General features: G+C 40.5%; 1 protein-coding gene across 3 annotated transcripts in view; it reads left to right on the forward strand.

Moving 5' to 3' along the window:
• Positions 1–17163, forward strand: part of LOC110528546 (E3 ubiquitin-protein ligase rnf213-alpha) — a 60460-nt gene that overhangs the window by 17694 nt on the left and 25603 nt on the right. For 2 of the 3 annotated variants that reach the window (XM_090241938.1, XM_090241939.1), the window contains exons 13-28: positions 3410–3465; positions 3679–3832; positions 4433–4579; positions 4725–4823; positions 4905–5027; positions 5446–5635; positions 6944–7117; positions 8957–9109; positions 9248–9846; positions 9964–10123; positions 10247–10464; positions 10721–10858; positions 11085–11246; positions 15065–16355; positions 16624–16808; positions 16899–17054. In XM_090241938.1, the coding sequence (XP_090098064.1) occupies positions 3410–3465; positions 3679–3832; positions 4433–4579; positions 4725–4823; positions 4905–5027; positions 5446–5635; positions 6944–7117; positions 8957–9109; positions 9248–9846; positions 9964–10123; positions 10247–10464; positions 10721–10858; positions 11085–11246; positions 15065–16355; positions 16624–16808; positions 16899–17054 (4005 nt within the window). Of the gene's footprint in view, positions 1–3409; positions 3466–3678; positions 3833–3928; positions 4016–4432; positions 4580–4724; positions 4824–4904; positions 5028–5445; positions 5636–6943; positions 7118–8956; positions 9110–9247; positions 9847–9963; positions 10124–10246; positions 10465–10720; positions 10859–11084; positions 11247–15064; positions 16356–16623; positions 16809–16898; positions 17055–17163 lie in introns of those variants that run through there. The other variant, XM_090241940.1, reaches the window with a different exon arrangement.

Genomic DNA, 17163 nt, shown 5'->3' on the forward strand with positions numbered 1-17163 from the left:
TGTATGTAAACTTCTGACCCACTGGGAATGTGATGAAAGAAATAAAAGCTGAAATAAATCATTCTCTCTACTATTATTCTGAAATTTCACATTCTTAAATTAAAGTGGTGATCCTAACTGACCTAAGACAGGGAATTTTTACTCTGATTAAATGTCAGGAATTGTGAAAAATAGAGTTTAAATGTATTTGGCTAAGGCGTATGTAAACTTTCGACTTCAACTGTACATACATAAATACATACTAATATACAGTACCAGTCGAAAGTTTGGACACGCCTACTCATTCCAGGGTTTTTCTTTATTTTTATTATTTTCTACATCGTAGAATAATAGTGAAGACATCAACACTATGAAATAACACATATGGAAACATGCACTAACCCCAAAAAAATGTTAAACGTATCAAAATCTATTTTATATTTAAGATTCTTCAAAGTAGCCACCCTTTGCCCTGATGACAGCTTTGAACACTATTGGCATTCTCAACCAGCTTCATGAGGTAGTCACCTGGAAATCATTTTAATTAACAGGTGTGCCTTGCTAAAAGTTGATTTGTGCATTTTCTTTCCTTTGTAATGCGTTTGAGCCAATCATTTGTGTTGTAACAAGGTTTTGTGGTAAAAGACCAAGTCCATTTTATGGAAATAACAACTCAAATAGCAAAGAGAAACAACAGTCCATCATTACTTTAAGACATGAAGGAAAAATTGTATAACTTTGAAAGTTTCTTCAAGTTTAGTCGCAAAAACCATATGATGAAACTGTCTCTCATGAGGACCGCCACAGGAAAGGAAGACCCAGAGTTATTTAGAGTTACCAACCTCAGAAATCGTGAATTAACTGCACCTCAGATTGCAGCCCAAATAAATGCTTCACAGAGTTCAAGTAACAGACACATCTCAACGTCAACTGTTCAGAGGAGACTGCATGAATCAGGCCTTCATGAGCTAATTGCTGCAAAGAAACCACTACTAAAGGACAGCAATAAGAAGAAGAGACTTGTTTGGGCCAAGAAACATGAGCAATGGACATTAGACCGGTATAAATCTGTCCATTGGTCTGATGAGTCCAAATTTGAGATTTTTGGTTCCAACTGCAGTGTCTTTGTTAGATGCAGAGTAGGTGATCTCCGCATGTGTGGTTCCCACCGTGAAGCAGGGAGGACAGGGTGTGATGGAGTGGGGGTGCTTTGCTGATGAAACTGTCAGTGATTTCTGCACTGATACGCAATCCCATCTGGTTTGGGCTATTTGACCAAGAAGGAGAGTGATGGAGGGCTGCATCAGATGACCTGGCCTCCACAATCACCCGACATCAGCCCAATTGAGATTGTTTGGGATGAGTTGGACTGCAGAGTGAAGGAAAAGCAGACAACTAGTGCTCAGCATATGTGGGATCAACTTTTGAAAAAGCCTTCCAGGTGAAGCTGGTTGAGAGAATGCCAGGCGTGTGCAAAGCAGTCATCAAGGCAAAGGGTGGCTACTTTGAAGAATCTCAAATATAATATATTTTTTGATTTTTTTGGTTACTACATTATTCCATATGTGTTATTTCATAGTTTTGATCGATTCACTATTATTTTACAATGTAGAAAATAGTACAAATAAAGAAAAACTCTTGAATGAGTAGGTGTATCCATACTTTTGACTGGTACTGTACACTTTTTCCACATTTGTTACGTTTCAGCCTTATTCTAAAAAGTGTTAAATAAAAACAATACAAAGCGAAAATATATTTTTAGAAATGTTTGCAAATTTACAGAAATACCTGATTTACATAAGTATTCAGACCCTGCTATGATACTCAAAGTTGAACTCAGGTGCATCCTGTTTACAATTTTCATCCTTGAGATGTTTATACAATTTGATTGGACAACTTGATTGGAGTCCACCTGTGGTAAATTCAATTGATTGGACATGATTTGGAAAGGCACACACCTGTCTATATAAGGTCCGGCCCCACAGTTTACAGTGCATGTCAGAGCAAAAACCAAGCCATGAGGCACAGATCTAGGGAAGGGTACCAAAAAATTTCTGCAGCATTGAAGGTCCCCAAGAACACAGTTCTTAAAAGGAAGACGTTTGGAACCACCAAGACTCTTCCTAGAGCTGGCCTCCCGGCCAAACTGAGCAATCGGGGGAGAAGGGCCTTGGTCAGGGAGGTGACCAAGAACCCGATGGTCACTCTAACAGAACTCTAGACAGGTCAAGATTGAGGGAAAGATGAGCAGAGCAAATTACAGAGAGATCCTTGATGAAAACCTGCTCCAGAGCTCAGGCCCTGAGACGTGGGTGAAGGTTCACCTTCCAACAGGACAACGATCCTAAGCACACAGCCAAGACAACGCAGGACTGGCTTCGTGACAAGTCTCTGAATGCCCTTGAGTGGCCCAGCCAGAGCCCGGACTTGAACCCGATCGAACATCTCTAGAGAGACCTGAAAATAGCTGTGCAGCAACGCTCCCCATCCAACCTGACAGAGCTTGAGAGGATCTGCAGAGAAAAATGGGATAAACTCCTCAAATACAGGTGTGCCAAGCTTGTAGCGTCATACCCAAGAAGACTCAATGCTGTAATCACTGCCAAAGGTGCTTCAACAAAGTTCTGAGTAAAGGGTCTGAATACTTATATAAATGTGATATTTCATTTATTTTATTTTCCATAAATTTAGCAAAAATATCCGATACGGTTTTTGTCATTATGGGGTATTGTGTTTAGATTGATGAGGACATAACAAGGCTGTAACGTAACAAAATGTGTATAAAGTCAAGTGAATACTTTCCTGTATAGATGTGTGTGTGTGTTTGCGTGTATGTGTGTGTGTGTGTGTGTTTACATTGTTATTTGTACTCCTGTGAAAAATGTTGTTGCATAAAAGCGGTCAGAATCCTGAAACAGTTTTGGATTCATGCCATTCTGTCATACCATCCGCCATTCTGTCATACCATCTGCCATTCTGTCATACCATCCGCCATTCTGTCATACCATCTGCCATTCTGTCATACCATCCGCCATTCTGTCATACCATCCGCCATTCTGTCATACCATCTGCCATTCTGTCATACCATCCGCCATTCTGTCATACCATCTGCCATTCTGTCATACCATCCGCCATTCTGTCATACCATCTGCCATTCTGTCATACCATCCGCCATTCTGTCATACCATCCGCCATTCTGTCATACCATCTGCCATTCTGTCATACCATCCGCCATTCTGTCATACCATCTGCCATTCTGTCATACCATCCGCCATTCTGTCATACCATCTGCCATTCTGTCATACCATCTGCCATTCTGTCATACCATCTGCCATTCTGTCATACCATCTGCCATTCTGTCATACCATCTGCCATTCTGTCATACCATCTGCCATTCTGTCATACCATCTGCCATTCTTTTTACTGACAGGCTGTGAAGGACTTGTTGTCATGGCTCTTCAGCAGAGTTAAGGAACAACAGCACAGGTAACACCTGTCTCAAAACAAACACAATATTTAGACTTGTTCTCAATTCCATCTGAGTAGCAAAGGAATTCAAACTGAAATACATGAAGTGATAATTGTCTGTTATTTTCTAGAAGGATTAGACAGACTAGTCTTGCACATCCTCACCACGACATGTTTCAAGGTTAACATTAAATGCTTGTTCACCATCACTAACCAGCGTGTTGTTTTCAGCCATGACGACAGATATGGAGACTTTTGCCTTAAAGCAGCTGTGAGCCTTCTGGAGACCATTTGTAAGAATATGAAAAGTAATTTGAACCATGAGATTCATTTGGTTTGCCTGGATCTTGTCAGTCTGATTGCAGAAACGGCCTTCCATCTCCAGGTATATCCAAACACAACCATGAATTCAATCAATGCCTTTGCTTTTACAGTGCATTTGCTCTTTGCTCAAAAAATGTAAAATGTGTTTCCGTTTTAGTAATCTCATAACTCAATCAAGAAAAGAGTAGGCAGATGAATAATGAAGATCTTTACTCCAGGTGGACATACTGTGTTACAAACTGATGTAAATATCAAAATGTGCTGCACATATAAAAATATATATAATTCAATATCGTGCAATAAATGGTAAACAAGTTGGCCTTGCTTGAAATGATAAGCATAAGCATGATAAGCATTTAATATTGTAATGTACCTATTTGAATCTCTCAAAGCCATTTTTCGAGGAGAAGTTGTATGTCTCTAAAATCCTATACTGTACATAACTTGAATTATATAGGTTTTTTTAGAAGGAAAGAGTCAACATTGTGGTTCCTAAAGCAAAATGGTCTGAATTTATTTTCAATACAGTCTGGCTTCGCATTACAAGACCGATTTAATGTTAAGCCAGGCTGAACTGAATTGTAATATAATGAGTGATTTGTCCAAGATATAAATATTTGATGAGTCTGAATATTTTTGTTATGAATTACTATTCTTGTAGACGAAGGAAGTGACAAATAACCTTTTGGAAAACACGCGCAAAGAGAAGTTAAAGGAGACTATGGCCATCATAAAGGAATGGCTGCGAATCACATTCAAGAACAAATTGGTTAATAACATTGATTTTGCATACATGTCTGAGACTAAGGTAAGAGTTTTTGTTTTTACCAAATTAAATAATTGATACAAATAAATATTATATTTGTATTATTATTATTGCAGAACAGTTGGAATTGGAATTGTAGTGTTTGATAAAAGGAAAACTGAAGTGTAGTGAAAACCTTTTCCTGTAGGTCTGGAACAAGCTGATCTCACTTAAAATTGGTTCAGAAGAATTCACCCAATATTGGAGAAATACATTCTTGAATGATTTTGAAGGAAAACTCAAACAGGTGAGAGGGGTACATCTACAGGTTCATCAATGAAAAAGATATGTATGTACATAATTCATTCATATTTTGTATGGCCATCAGGAAACATCCATGCATCAAATTGAAATATATATCAATAAGATTGAGGAAGTGAGCAAGACGCTGCCATTCTTGGAGAACTCATTGGAGAAATGCGCTTTGGAAGCAGTCACAGTCATTTGTCAGGCAAGATGAATAACATCATTATTTTGAAAACGTTCAAATCAAATCAAATTGTATTGGTCACATACACATGTTTATCAGATGTTATTGTGGGTGTAGAGAAAAGCTCTTGTAGAAATGAAGTTTCACTTTCAATCTGGAAATGTACATTTACGTCATTTAGCAGGCGCTCGATTTACATGAGCAATTAGGGTTAAGTGCCTTGCTCAAGGTCATGTTTTTTTTTTTTACCTAGTCAGTTGAGGGATTTTAACCAGTGACCTTTTATTCGCTAGGCTACTTAATCATTAGGCTACTTAATCATTAGGCTACTTAATCATTAGGCTACTTAATCATTAGGCTGTGCATTGAGTTTGTCGGGAAGTAATGATCAAACAAATGCTTTTTTTTTTTATCTCCAATTTTAATTTGACATGATCAGGGGATCTCTCAGGAGGCTCTCTTTGAACGGTTGAAAAAAGTTGACTTCAGCAAGTTTGAGAGGCTAATATCTACTATTGTGATGAAGTCCTGGCCCAAGACTGGCAATGGAGAATACCTGGAAGGGGAGGACTGTGTAGTGGAACATCTTCTCAACTGGTCCATGGCCAAAAGTGTCTTTCAAGTCCAAGGTGAATTTTCTCAAGAAATTCCACTGCTCTAACCATTTCCACATACAATCAAGGCTAACATTGGGTGGGAATGTTCAACACAGTTGTATATGGAAAAATGGATATACAATGGCTATTAAATGTAAAACTGTCACTTCCAAATGTTCCTTAAGAGCTACACTATACAGTATATACAAAAGTATTTGGACACCCCTTCAAATGAGTGGATTCGGCTATTTCAGCAACACCCGTTGCTGGCAGATGTATACAATTGAGTACACAGCCATGCAATCTCTATAGACAAACATTGTCAGTAGAATGGCCTTACTGAAGTGCTCAGTGACTTTCACCGTGGCACCATCATAGGATGCCACCTTTCCAACAAGTCAGTCCGTCAAATTTCTGCCCTGCTGGAGCTGCCTAGGTCAACTGTAAGTGTTGTTATTGTGAAGTGGAAATGTCTAGGAGCAACAACGGCTCAGCCGCAAAGTGGTAGGCCACACTAGCTCATAGAACGGGACCGCTGAGTACTGTAGCTCGTAAAAATTGTCTGTCCTTGGTTGCAACACTCACTACTGAGTCCCAAACTGCCTCTGGAAGCAACGTCAGCACAAGAACTGTTCATCGGGAGCTTCATGAAATGGGTTTTCATGGCCGAGCAGACGCCTAAGAGCGCCGCCATTGGAAGAGCGTGTTTCCAGAAGTGGAAACACGTTCTCTGTAGTGATGAATCACGCTTCACCATCTGGCAGTCCGACGGACAAATCTGGGTTTGGCAGATGCCAGGAGAACGCTACCTGCCCCAACGTATAGTGCTATCTGTAAAGTTTGGTAGAGGATGAGTAATGGTTTGGGGCTGTTTTTCATGGTTCGGGCTAGGCCCCTTAGTGCCATTGAAGGAAAATCTTAACACTACAGCATACAATGACATTCTAGATGATTCTGTGCTTCCAACTTTTGACAACAGTTTGGGGGAGGCCCTTTCCTGTTTCAGCATGACAATGCCCCCGTGCACAAAGCGAGGTCCATACAGAAATGTTTTGTCGAGATCAGTGTGGAAGAACTTGACTGGCCTGCACAGAGCTCTGATCTCAACCCAATCGAACATCTTTGGGATGAATTGGAATGCCGACTGTGACCCAGGCTTAATAGCCCAACATCAGTGCCTGACAGCAAAGGGGGGACCAATTCCATATTAATGCCCATGATTTTGGAATGAGATGTTCGACAAGCAGGTGTCCACATACTTTTGGTCATGTAGTGTATTTACATTTTGAGTGCATTTTCCAAATGTCCACTTAAACATACTAACTATGTTTTGTATTACAGGTGAAAATCTGAAAATGATTGACCATTTGTCAGACGATGCTAAAGAGCGGATGGTTGTGGCAAGCTCTGCGTTCAGTTCTGTCTCAGATAAAGTCATCAACGGCAACATCCAGATGAAGACTCTCAGTAAAGTCCTCTCAAGGAGAACAACATTCATTGAGCTTTTGAAGATAGGTGATTGTCAGAAGAATATACCAAATGAAAACATTTAAATATAAATATTGCTTTAATCCTACTGTAGTAGACAGGAAAACCTCCCCAGATCGATAGTTTAATGACATCCAATAAAAAGTTAATCTACTGTGTCATTGGGAGGTTGGTTCTGTTTAAGGCCCAAATTATAGGAAAAATATTCATAGTATTATAAAACTGACTTTTTTAGTTTTTAGTCTTGGTTTGGTTTCAGGTCTTCATCACTTCACCTTACATCAAAATAAGTCCCCCAAATGACTTTCCAGCAACTCTTGTATAAACAGTGCATCCGGAAAGTATTCAGACCCCTTTATTTTTTCCACATTTTGTTACGTGACAGCCCTATTATAAAATGGATTACACATTTTTGTTCCAACTCATCAATAAACCATAATGACAAGGTAAAAACAGAAATTTTGCAAATGTATTAAAAATAAAAACAGAAATACCTTATTTACACAAGTATTCAGACCCTTTGCTATGCGACTCGAAATTTAGCATCCTGTTTCCATTGATCATCTTTGAGATGTTTCTACAACTTGATTGGAGTCAACCTGTGGTAAATTAAATTAATTGAACATGATTTGGAAAGGCACCTGTCTATATAAGACCCCACAGTTGACAGTGCATGGCACAGCAAAAACCAAACCATGAGGTTGAAGGAATTGTCCGTAGAGCTCCGAGACAGGATTGTATTCTTAAATGGAAGAAGTTTCGAACCACCAAGACTTCCTAGAGCTGGCTGCCTGGCCAAACGGAGCAATCGGGGAGAAGGGAATTGGTCAGGGAGGTGATCAAGGACCCAATGGTCACTCTGACATAGCTCCAGAGTTGCTGTGTGGAGATGGGAGAAACTTCCAGAAGGACGACCATATCTGCAGCACTCCACCAATCAGGTGGAGTGCTGGTAGAGTGGCTAGATGGAAGCCACCCGTCAGTAAAAGGCACACGACAGCCCGCTTGGAGTTTGCCGAAAGGCACCTAAAGGACTGTGACCATGAGAAACAAGATTCTCTGGTCTAATGAAACCAAGATTGAACTATTTTGTCCTGAATGCCAAGCGTCATGTCTGGAGGAAACCTGGCACCATCCCTACGGTGAAGCATGGTGGTGGCAGCATCATTCTGCGAGGATGTTTTTCAGTGGCAGGGACTGGGAGACTACTCAGGATCGTGTGAAAGATGAACGGAGCAAAGTACAGAGAGATCCTTGATGAAAACCTGCTCCAGAGCACACAGGACCACAGACTTGGGTGAAGGTTCACCTTCCAATAGGACAACGACCCTAAGCACACATCCAAGATAATGCAGGAGTGGCTTTGGGACAGGTCTCTGAATGTCCTTGAGTGGCCCGGCCAGAGTCCGGACTTGAGCTTGCAGAGTCATACCCAAGACAACTCAAGGTTGTAATCTCTGCCTAAGGTGCTTCAACAAAGTACTGAGTAAAGGGTCTGAATACTTTTGTAAATGTGATATTTCAGTTTTTGTTTGATAAATTAGCAAAAATGTCTACAAACCTGTTTTTGCTTTGTCAATATGGCGTATTGTGTTTAGATTGATGAGGGAAAAAACGATATAATCCATTTTAGAATAAGGCTGTAACATAACAAATGTGGGCACGTCACTTTCCAAATGCACAGTTTATTCCTAAGTATGCATGCTTGCTAGCAATGCCAAAAGGGGACTTTTATTTAGATCTGAGGTTAAGTGGTTATTACTCAAAACGTCTGTGGAGGTTCTCCTGGTTACTCTTTAATAGAACCACAATGAGCTCAAAGTATCGTCTTCATTGTTTGTTTTTTATTATATATTTTTTTTACAGATGGCCTGTGTGAAGATGGTCGTTGTAAGGACGACACCACTATGAACAGATTACTGAGATTTAGAGAAGAAGAAATGGAGAATGTGAACAGTTACAAGAAGATGGTTGAGGGCCTAGTTATAATCTGTCTCCAACTCCAGGAGCACCTGAAAGGTGAGTTAAATTATATTTGATAAGGGTATACATTAAAGCTTATGTTATTGGTACTGTTTATCAAATATTTGTTAATGTATGACTGCATGATGTAACAGTCTTGGTCATGGTTCTCATTGATGTCATATTAATCCACAGTCGATGTGAAAGAGCTGGAGCTCAAAAACCAAAAGAACATAGATCAGATGACGCTGGATGAATTCATGGAAGTTCACAGACTTGACGGGCAGACCTCTGACGTAACTGGGGAGGTTACATACTTTAACCTCTGTAATGCCACCAGTCAGATGGCATTTAAATTAAATGCTGTCAGGGAAAGCTTCATTTTTGCTATGTGCTTGGAGTATCAAGCCAAAGAACTTTCCCACAAACATATTGACACTGACGAGATTGAGGTGTACACTCTTGATGTGATCCACAGCAAAATATTCCAGGGTTGCTATGATAATTACAAGAGGATCTATGAGAGTTTGAAATCTGGCACTTTATCATTGGAGGATGTGGATAGCATCTTTGAAGTCTACAAAGACAAGTACGATGAGATGAAAAATGATCTGGAGATCATGTGCAGAATCAACTTGTCTGATGATCGAAGATGGATCAGGAGGCGAATCAAGCAGATCCAACAGTACCATGACCTTCATCAAGCATTGGACTCAGCCAAGGTCATTATGGATGTCAGAGAGACAATCTGTCCTCAAGGGGACTTCAAAGTGCTACAGAGTTTGCTGGATGTGGTGAGTAAGGAAAATTCTCAAACAGTCCACGTGTTCAATCAATGCACCTTTGCCAGCATTAGGCTACTACTGTATATTTTTATATATATAGATATATATATATTACAATGTTTCCAGAGTAATGCAGACTTTAAGGAGAAGAGTCTGAATCAAATTGATGACAATTTGATGGAGACTAAAAAGGTTCTTGAGGACATCACAGAAGCTCGCAGACTGTGTCTTCAGGAGCTTGGCCTTTGGGGGAACTTTGTCAAATGGGTCAAAGAAGCTCTTGAAGGTAAGGTCATACTAAGACAGAAAGAGCAGCACCAGTAGTAGCCACCTAGGTTGTTTACCATTACTAATTCAAACTGTTTTTACATGGAAAAAGGGATAAATGTTTAATGTTTTGCCATTGCAGATATCAATGAGCTGAAGGTGTTTGTCGACCTGGCCTCCATCTCTGCTGGAGAGAACGACTTGGATGTGGACCGTGTAGCCTGTTTCCATGACGCTGTTCTTGGTTATTCCTCGATGCTGTATGGGTTACCCCAAAATGCTGACTTTAATGCCTTCAAGGAGGCTTTGACAAAACTATGGAAGGCGCTTGGAAGTGACAGCAACATACCAAATAAGCTGGTAAAATGTTCTGACAATTATGACATATTTAGATTTAATATTTGGGGAAAAGCTTGTCGAACCAGAAAGACTAAGGCCACTATTTGATTAAATGCGGAGTGGATTTTCAGAAGTGTTTGATTTGCAGAGCAGCATTTACTGGCCTGAATACATACACATCTAAATGATATAATCCTTCGCAATCTTAGCATGCCATTGGGTTTGGAACTTGTACTCATGTTTTAAACCACATTCTATTATTGTTTCCTCCCTGCAGCGGGATACTGCACGCCATTTGGACTGGTTGAAAACTGTGAAGGACAGCCATGGGTCTGTGGAACTCTCTTCTCTTTCTCTGGCCACGTCCATCAACACAAGAGGCATCTATGTTATTGGTGCACATAACCAGAAGAAGGTCTGTTCAATCATTTTTTTTAAATAATTAAAATGTTTTTAGACACCATTGAATGATTATTTTACATTTGTTTGTTTAAATATTGTCATTATGGAGTCAATGTCTATATTTGGACTCATACAATGTCTTCAATTTATATTTGCCATTGACAAATATCTGTAAGCACTCTCCTGAATACCTGCAGCGGTAGATTGACATGTTGGATGTCCATTGTTTTCTCCTTTAGCTGAGTTTAGACACTGCCCTGAAGCTACAGGTTCCAGACCAGCAGGAGGAAGGTCAGATGCGCAACTACTCCTTAGAAGACCTGAGAGATCTGCAAAACAAGCTCATGCTGATGTCTGGAAAGGGGGAGCAAAGCCAGAGTGAGGTGGATCACTTTACTGAGGTAAGGGGATTGGACACCAAGTGAACCATCACAAAACTGAAATGATATTTTACTGAAAATGTTTATTAATTAGATGATCATGCTACCACAGGTTCCTTACGACATGTTACAATAAATATGGTTCTCTTTCAATTATTCACTTCAATATCTCACTTGTCGGGATTCACTAGGAACACCTATTCTCGAAATAACCTATCAAAAGCATCTGATGGAGACAGACAGGTAGTGGTGAATGAGGTGAGTCCCTCACCTTCCTTAAAAGCCCTCCTGCCCTCTGGTTACTCTTCCTCATGAAGATAATTACTCTCTAGCTCTCCTCAGATTGACTGGATCCCTGTTTTGCTACTGAACTGCTCACAAGTGAACTGTGAATGATATCGAGCATACGTCTTCAGACCCTGTCGAGAGGTTGACTACTGACCTGAAAGATTTTTTTTATTTTTTATTTTTTATTTTACCTTTATTTAACCAGGTAGGCAAGTTGAGAACAAGTTCTCATTTACAATTGCGACCTGGCCAAGATAAAGCAAAGCAGTTCGACAGATACAACAACACAGAGTTACACATGGAGTAAAACAAACATACAGTCAATAATAAAGTATAAACAAGTCTATATACAATGTGAGCAAATGAGGTGAGAAGGGAGGTAAAGGCAAAAAAAGGCCTTGGTGGCAAGGTAAATACAATATAGCAAGTAAAACACTGGAATGGTAGTTTTGCAATGGAAGAATGTGCAAAGTAGAAATAAAAATAATGGGGTGCAAAGGAGCAAAATAAATAAATAAATTAAATACAGTTGGGAAAGAGGTAGTTGATAGGGCTAAATTATATGTGGGCTATGTACAGGTGCAGTAATCTGTGAGCTGCTCTGACAGTTGGTGCTTAAAGCTAGTGAGGGAGATAAGTGTTTCCAGTTTCAGAGATTTTTGTAGTTCGTTCCAGTCATTGGCAGCAGAGAACTGGAAAGAGAGGCGGCCAAAGAAAGAATTGGTTTTGGGGGTGACTAGAGAGATATACCTGCTGGAGCGTGTGCTACAGGTGGGAGATGCTATGGTGACCAGCGAGCTGAGATAAGGGGGGACTTTACCTAGCAGGGTCTTGTAGATGACATGGAGCCAGTGGGTTTGGCGACGAGTATGAAGCGAGGGCCAGCCAACGAGAGCGTACAGGTCGCAATGGTGGGTAGTGTATGGGGCTTTGGTGACAAAACGGATTGCACTGTGATAGACTGCATCCAGTTTGTTGAGTAGGGTATTGGAGGCTATTTTGTAAATTACATCGCCAAAGTCGAGGATTGGTAGGATGGTCAGTTTTACAAGGGTATGTTTGGCAGCATGAGTGAAGGATGCTTTGTTGCGAAATAGGAAGCCAATTCTAGATGTTTTGTTTTGTTTAGAAATTCCCTTTCTACTTCTCAATCTATGTTGGTAGATAGCTTCATGGCTAGCTATTGAGACTCGGTTAGCCCATGTTGCGAGGCTAACTTAGCTAGCCTGATGAGAGGCAAGGGTGGAGGGACAGTCTCTATTGTTACTAATGCTCTCAGCTGTAAGGACACATGATTTGGCGACTCTGGGTCTTTTGAGCATCATGCTCTACTGTTTATATGTCAGCCACCAGTGCTGGCAATAACCCTTTATTGGCCACTAAAGCACTGCCCCACTTTCTTTACTGATTTCCCTGAACTATTGTCTATTTTCCTTGAGAACTATGATACAATCATTGTGTTGGGTGATTTTAATATTCATGTTGACAAACAGACTTGACTCCAAGGCCATTGAATTTATGAATCTTTTGAGCTCTATGGACACCAAGTGGCTTTGTGTTGACATATCCTCTGTTGTTGATGTTGCTTTATCTGATCGCCACTGTGTATTTTTTACTACCTTGTTGCCCATAGCACAGAGTAATACTGAACGCATTGTTAAAAAACACTATCTATCTCAGAAGTTGCTACAGATTTTATTGAGTGTATGAACAGTACTCCAACACCTATTCTGCCTCCTCTTGTGATGATTTAGTTGATAACTTTAATAGCAAATTAAGGGCAACCATTGACCCAGTAAAGTTGAAAAGGGCCACATCCAAATGGAGAGCCCCTTGGATGAGTGAGGAAACTAATGCATTAAAGGGAAATTGCAGAAAGGCAGAGCGGAAGTGGAGAAATTCAAAGTTGCAGGTCCATTATGATATTCTGAGAGAGCAATTTGGCATATATAACAAGGCAATTAGAAAGGCCAGACGGGCAAATGTTTCTAACTTCAGAATGATTTGAGAGTGCTCTTCCCGATAAATATTACCCCCGGTTATTTCAGAGATAAGATAACAAACATTAGGCTGGGTATCAGTCAAGCAAGACCTGATGAGAAGTATGATGATATGTGCCCTAGTCTACCACGTAAAGGCACTATGGATTTATTTTCCCTGGTTGACACAGACATGCTCAGGAAAGTGAGGAAAGTGATATCACAACTTAAGTACCTGCCTTCTCAATCCTGTCCCCACTACCTTCTTCAAAACTGTTTTTAGTTGCCTATCTGAAGAAGTGCAAGCTATTGTTAATCACTCCCTGTTCACAGTCACTTTCCTCACTGTACTAAAAACTGCTATGGTGAAACCGCTTCTGAAGAAAAGTTATCTAGATTCTTCTGCTCTTGGACATTTTTGGCCAATTTCCAACCTTCCATTCTTAAGCAAACTTCTGGAGAAATTGGTTTTCAAACAGCTAAATGATTTTAAAAGTGCCAACTGTCTTTTTGAAAAATTCCAATCTGGTTTTCGGGCCCACCACAGCGCAGAGACAGCCTTAATTAATGTGGTAAATGATCTTAGAGCCAACACAGATGCCAAACAGCTCTCTGTCCTTGGATTTAAGTGCTGCATTCGACACTGTTGACCATGATGTCCTTCTGGACAGACAGGAGAGGTGGGGTGGCCTCTCCGGTCCAGTTCTAAATTGGTTTAGGACCTATTTAACCGGTCAAGAGTTTTTTGTCACCCTTGGTGAACATAACTCAGAGAAAATACATAACACATGTGGTGTTCCACATGGTTCCATTTTGGGTCCGGTACTGTTCAGTTTGCATATGTTACCTCTTGGCAGCATTATCAGAAAGCAAGGAATTGATACATAACACATGTGGTGTTCCACATGGTTCCATTTTGGGTCCGGTAAAGCACATCAAATTTTACATTGCACATTGCACATTTTAACTCACGGGCTATAAATATAAAACACCAGGTAAAACACCTAGGTGTTATTTTAGATTCTGAACTCAATTTCGAATCACACATTAGGAATGTGACCCAAATACACAGATGCCCTTCCTCACCTTCTTGGTGAGTACTCGCTCGATTTCGGGCCTCTGAGGGTTGCTGATGTTGGGCCTACGGAGAGCATGTCTTTGCGATATGGGAGTTGGCTGTATCCCCAGATGTCAAATATAGAAACAAATAATTGAAAGAGAACTTAAGGTTACTCGCGTAACCCTGGTTCTCTGATATTATGAGTGATATATCGCACCACATTCCCATGCTTGCAAGAGCGCAAGGAAGAAACACATGCTTGAGAATAATCAGAGGACTGGAGAGTGGCTCCTTTTAAGGAAGGTGAGGGGCTCACCTGATTCACACTCTACCTCTACCTGTCAGATGCTTTTGCTAGGTTCTTCAGAGAGTAGGTGTTCCTAGCGAAACCCCACATGTGAGATATCTCACTCATAATATCAGAGAACCTGGGTTATGCAAGTAACCTTACGTTTCATGTGCAGAAACTGAACTGAATGTTTAGACACCAAATTGCCATCTTATCTTCTCAGGTTTTTGACAGTGTCCAGAGGCTAGCTGTAGCATTTGTAGATCTTTATGCTGCTGGGAACCCACTTTTTAGGGTTTGGGAGGCCAAGATTCACTGCAATATGGAAAGTGACACTGGTGTCACAATGGACTTCAACCTTGGCAACATCCTACGAAAAATCATGGTGGAGGGCAATGCAGTCAAACAGCTTACAGACCTGTGCAGGAAGATAGAGATGTGTTTGGATGACTGGAATAGATTCATGGACAAACAGAGATCTCAGCACTATTACCTCAACTATTACACAGCAGAGCAGATAGTCTACCTTTGTAATGTTTTGACCGAAAATAATCTGAACAATAAATTGGAGGAAAACGTCTTGATGATGCTCTCTTTCATCAAACCTGACTGCTCTGTGTCAGAAGTATGGGAGTCTTGGATGACTTTTCAGAACCACGCCATGAATACAGCTGGGCAAGAGGAAGACACCAGTTGTCAGACTTTTATTAACCTTAAAAGTGACATGGAAAACTTAGATTCCTCTTTTGCAAGTGACAGAAAATGTGCCATTGATGTTCTACAGAGCGTTGTAGACCAGGCTGTTGGTTTGCGAAAACTGGATCTGGTCTGGGATGCCTACATGAAAGACATGAGGAACATTATCCAGTACTCTTTAGACATCAGAAGCCTAGGCAGTCTGCTAGAGGTGTTGGCCAACAAACCAAGCCAGGAACAAGAGGAGGAAGAGGAGCTTTTAGAAACAAGTGAGAATACAGTCATTAGAAAGCTCCCCAAAGGCTTCTTCACTGGGCAACCTAATCTCATTATCTGCCCACAAGATAAAATCTTGACTGCAAGCGTCTGTTTATATATGACCAGTGATGATGAGCAGCTGCCTACTTACGATGAAGTTCTCCTGTGTACCCCTGCCACGTCATATGAGCAAGTGGAGCTTTTCTTCAGACGATGTCTCACACCGGGCTACATGGGTGAGAAGATCTATGCCTTGCTCTTCGCAGACCAGTTGAGCTATGAGGTGAGCTATGCAGTGGAGAAGTTCTTTCAGAAACTGAGTTCATGCTTTCGGAGCAGCTATAGGCTGGTGATCATCTGCAGCGCAGAAAGAGAGCACAACTACATTCCCTCTGCCTTCAGTCACTTCAAACGGGACATTGTCCCTCAGGAGTCTCCTGGACGGATACAGAAATACCTGTCCCGGCACTACACTGTCCCCTCACACCAGGCCAGTGCTGCATCTGTGTTCAAAGGTAGACACTTTGTTGGGATTGTGTCTTCCAAGAGGGCTGGAGTTGGTGAGTTTATTGAGTTTTGTCACTTTACATGATCCTATGGTGTCTGATATTGGTTTTCCATTGTAATCTTGGTAAAAAAGAATATAATTTTTTAACAGATTTTTTTAAATCCGAAAATTATTTGATATTTTCACGTGTTGAATTTCATGAACAATAATGCATTCATACTTACAATACTACTATGAGTTTTCAAACATAAATTATTCAATGACCGTACATTTGACCTAAATCTTTGAAGAGCTGAATCAAATGTTTTATTTATCCGCAGGAAAATCTCTGTACATACAAAGGTTGTATGATAAACTGGAGGGAACCATGAGAATAGGAACCACATTCCACAAATGCATTCGCTTAATTGAGCCCAAGGTTGATGAGCATATCATTCTTCGGTCCTTGTTTGACACACCAGAGAAGAAGGAACACAAAGTCTTTCATTTTGATGTCACATCCTCAGTAAGGATACTTGGTATTGTTAAGATATTGAAAATGTTTATATATTTTCTGTTTCAGGTGCTTTATATGCTTGCTATTTATGTTATTCAGGTACAGAAAGGACTGCATGAATTTCTGTTCAAACTGTTCTTCCTGCGTTACCTGGCCGATTCGGATGGGCTAATGTGGAAATGCAGCAGCAAGGACTTGTATGTCATCGAGACACTACAATCCACACATGAACTGCCCAGATCTGCCTCAAGACCTGTAAGTGACAATCTATTTGTATTTTGTCATGTCATGTGAAACGATTGGATGTATACAGTTAAATGTCCCTACCAAACCACCAGTGGCTAGCGTGTTAACATTCAATTAT

This window comes from Oncorhynchus mykiss, chromosome 7 (genome assembly GCF_057628025.1).
Source record: "Oncorhynchus mykiss isolate SJ-2025 chromosome 7, ASM5762802v1, whole genome shotgun sequence".
Classification (NCBI taxonomy): domain Eukaryota; kingdom Metazoa; phylum Chordata; class Actinopteri; order Salmoniformes; family Salmonidae; genus Oncorhynchus; species Oncorhynchus mykiss.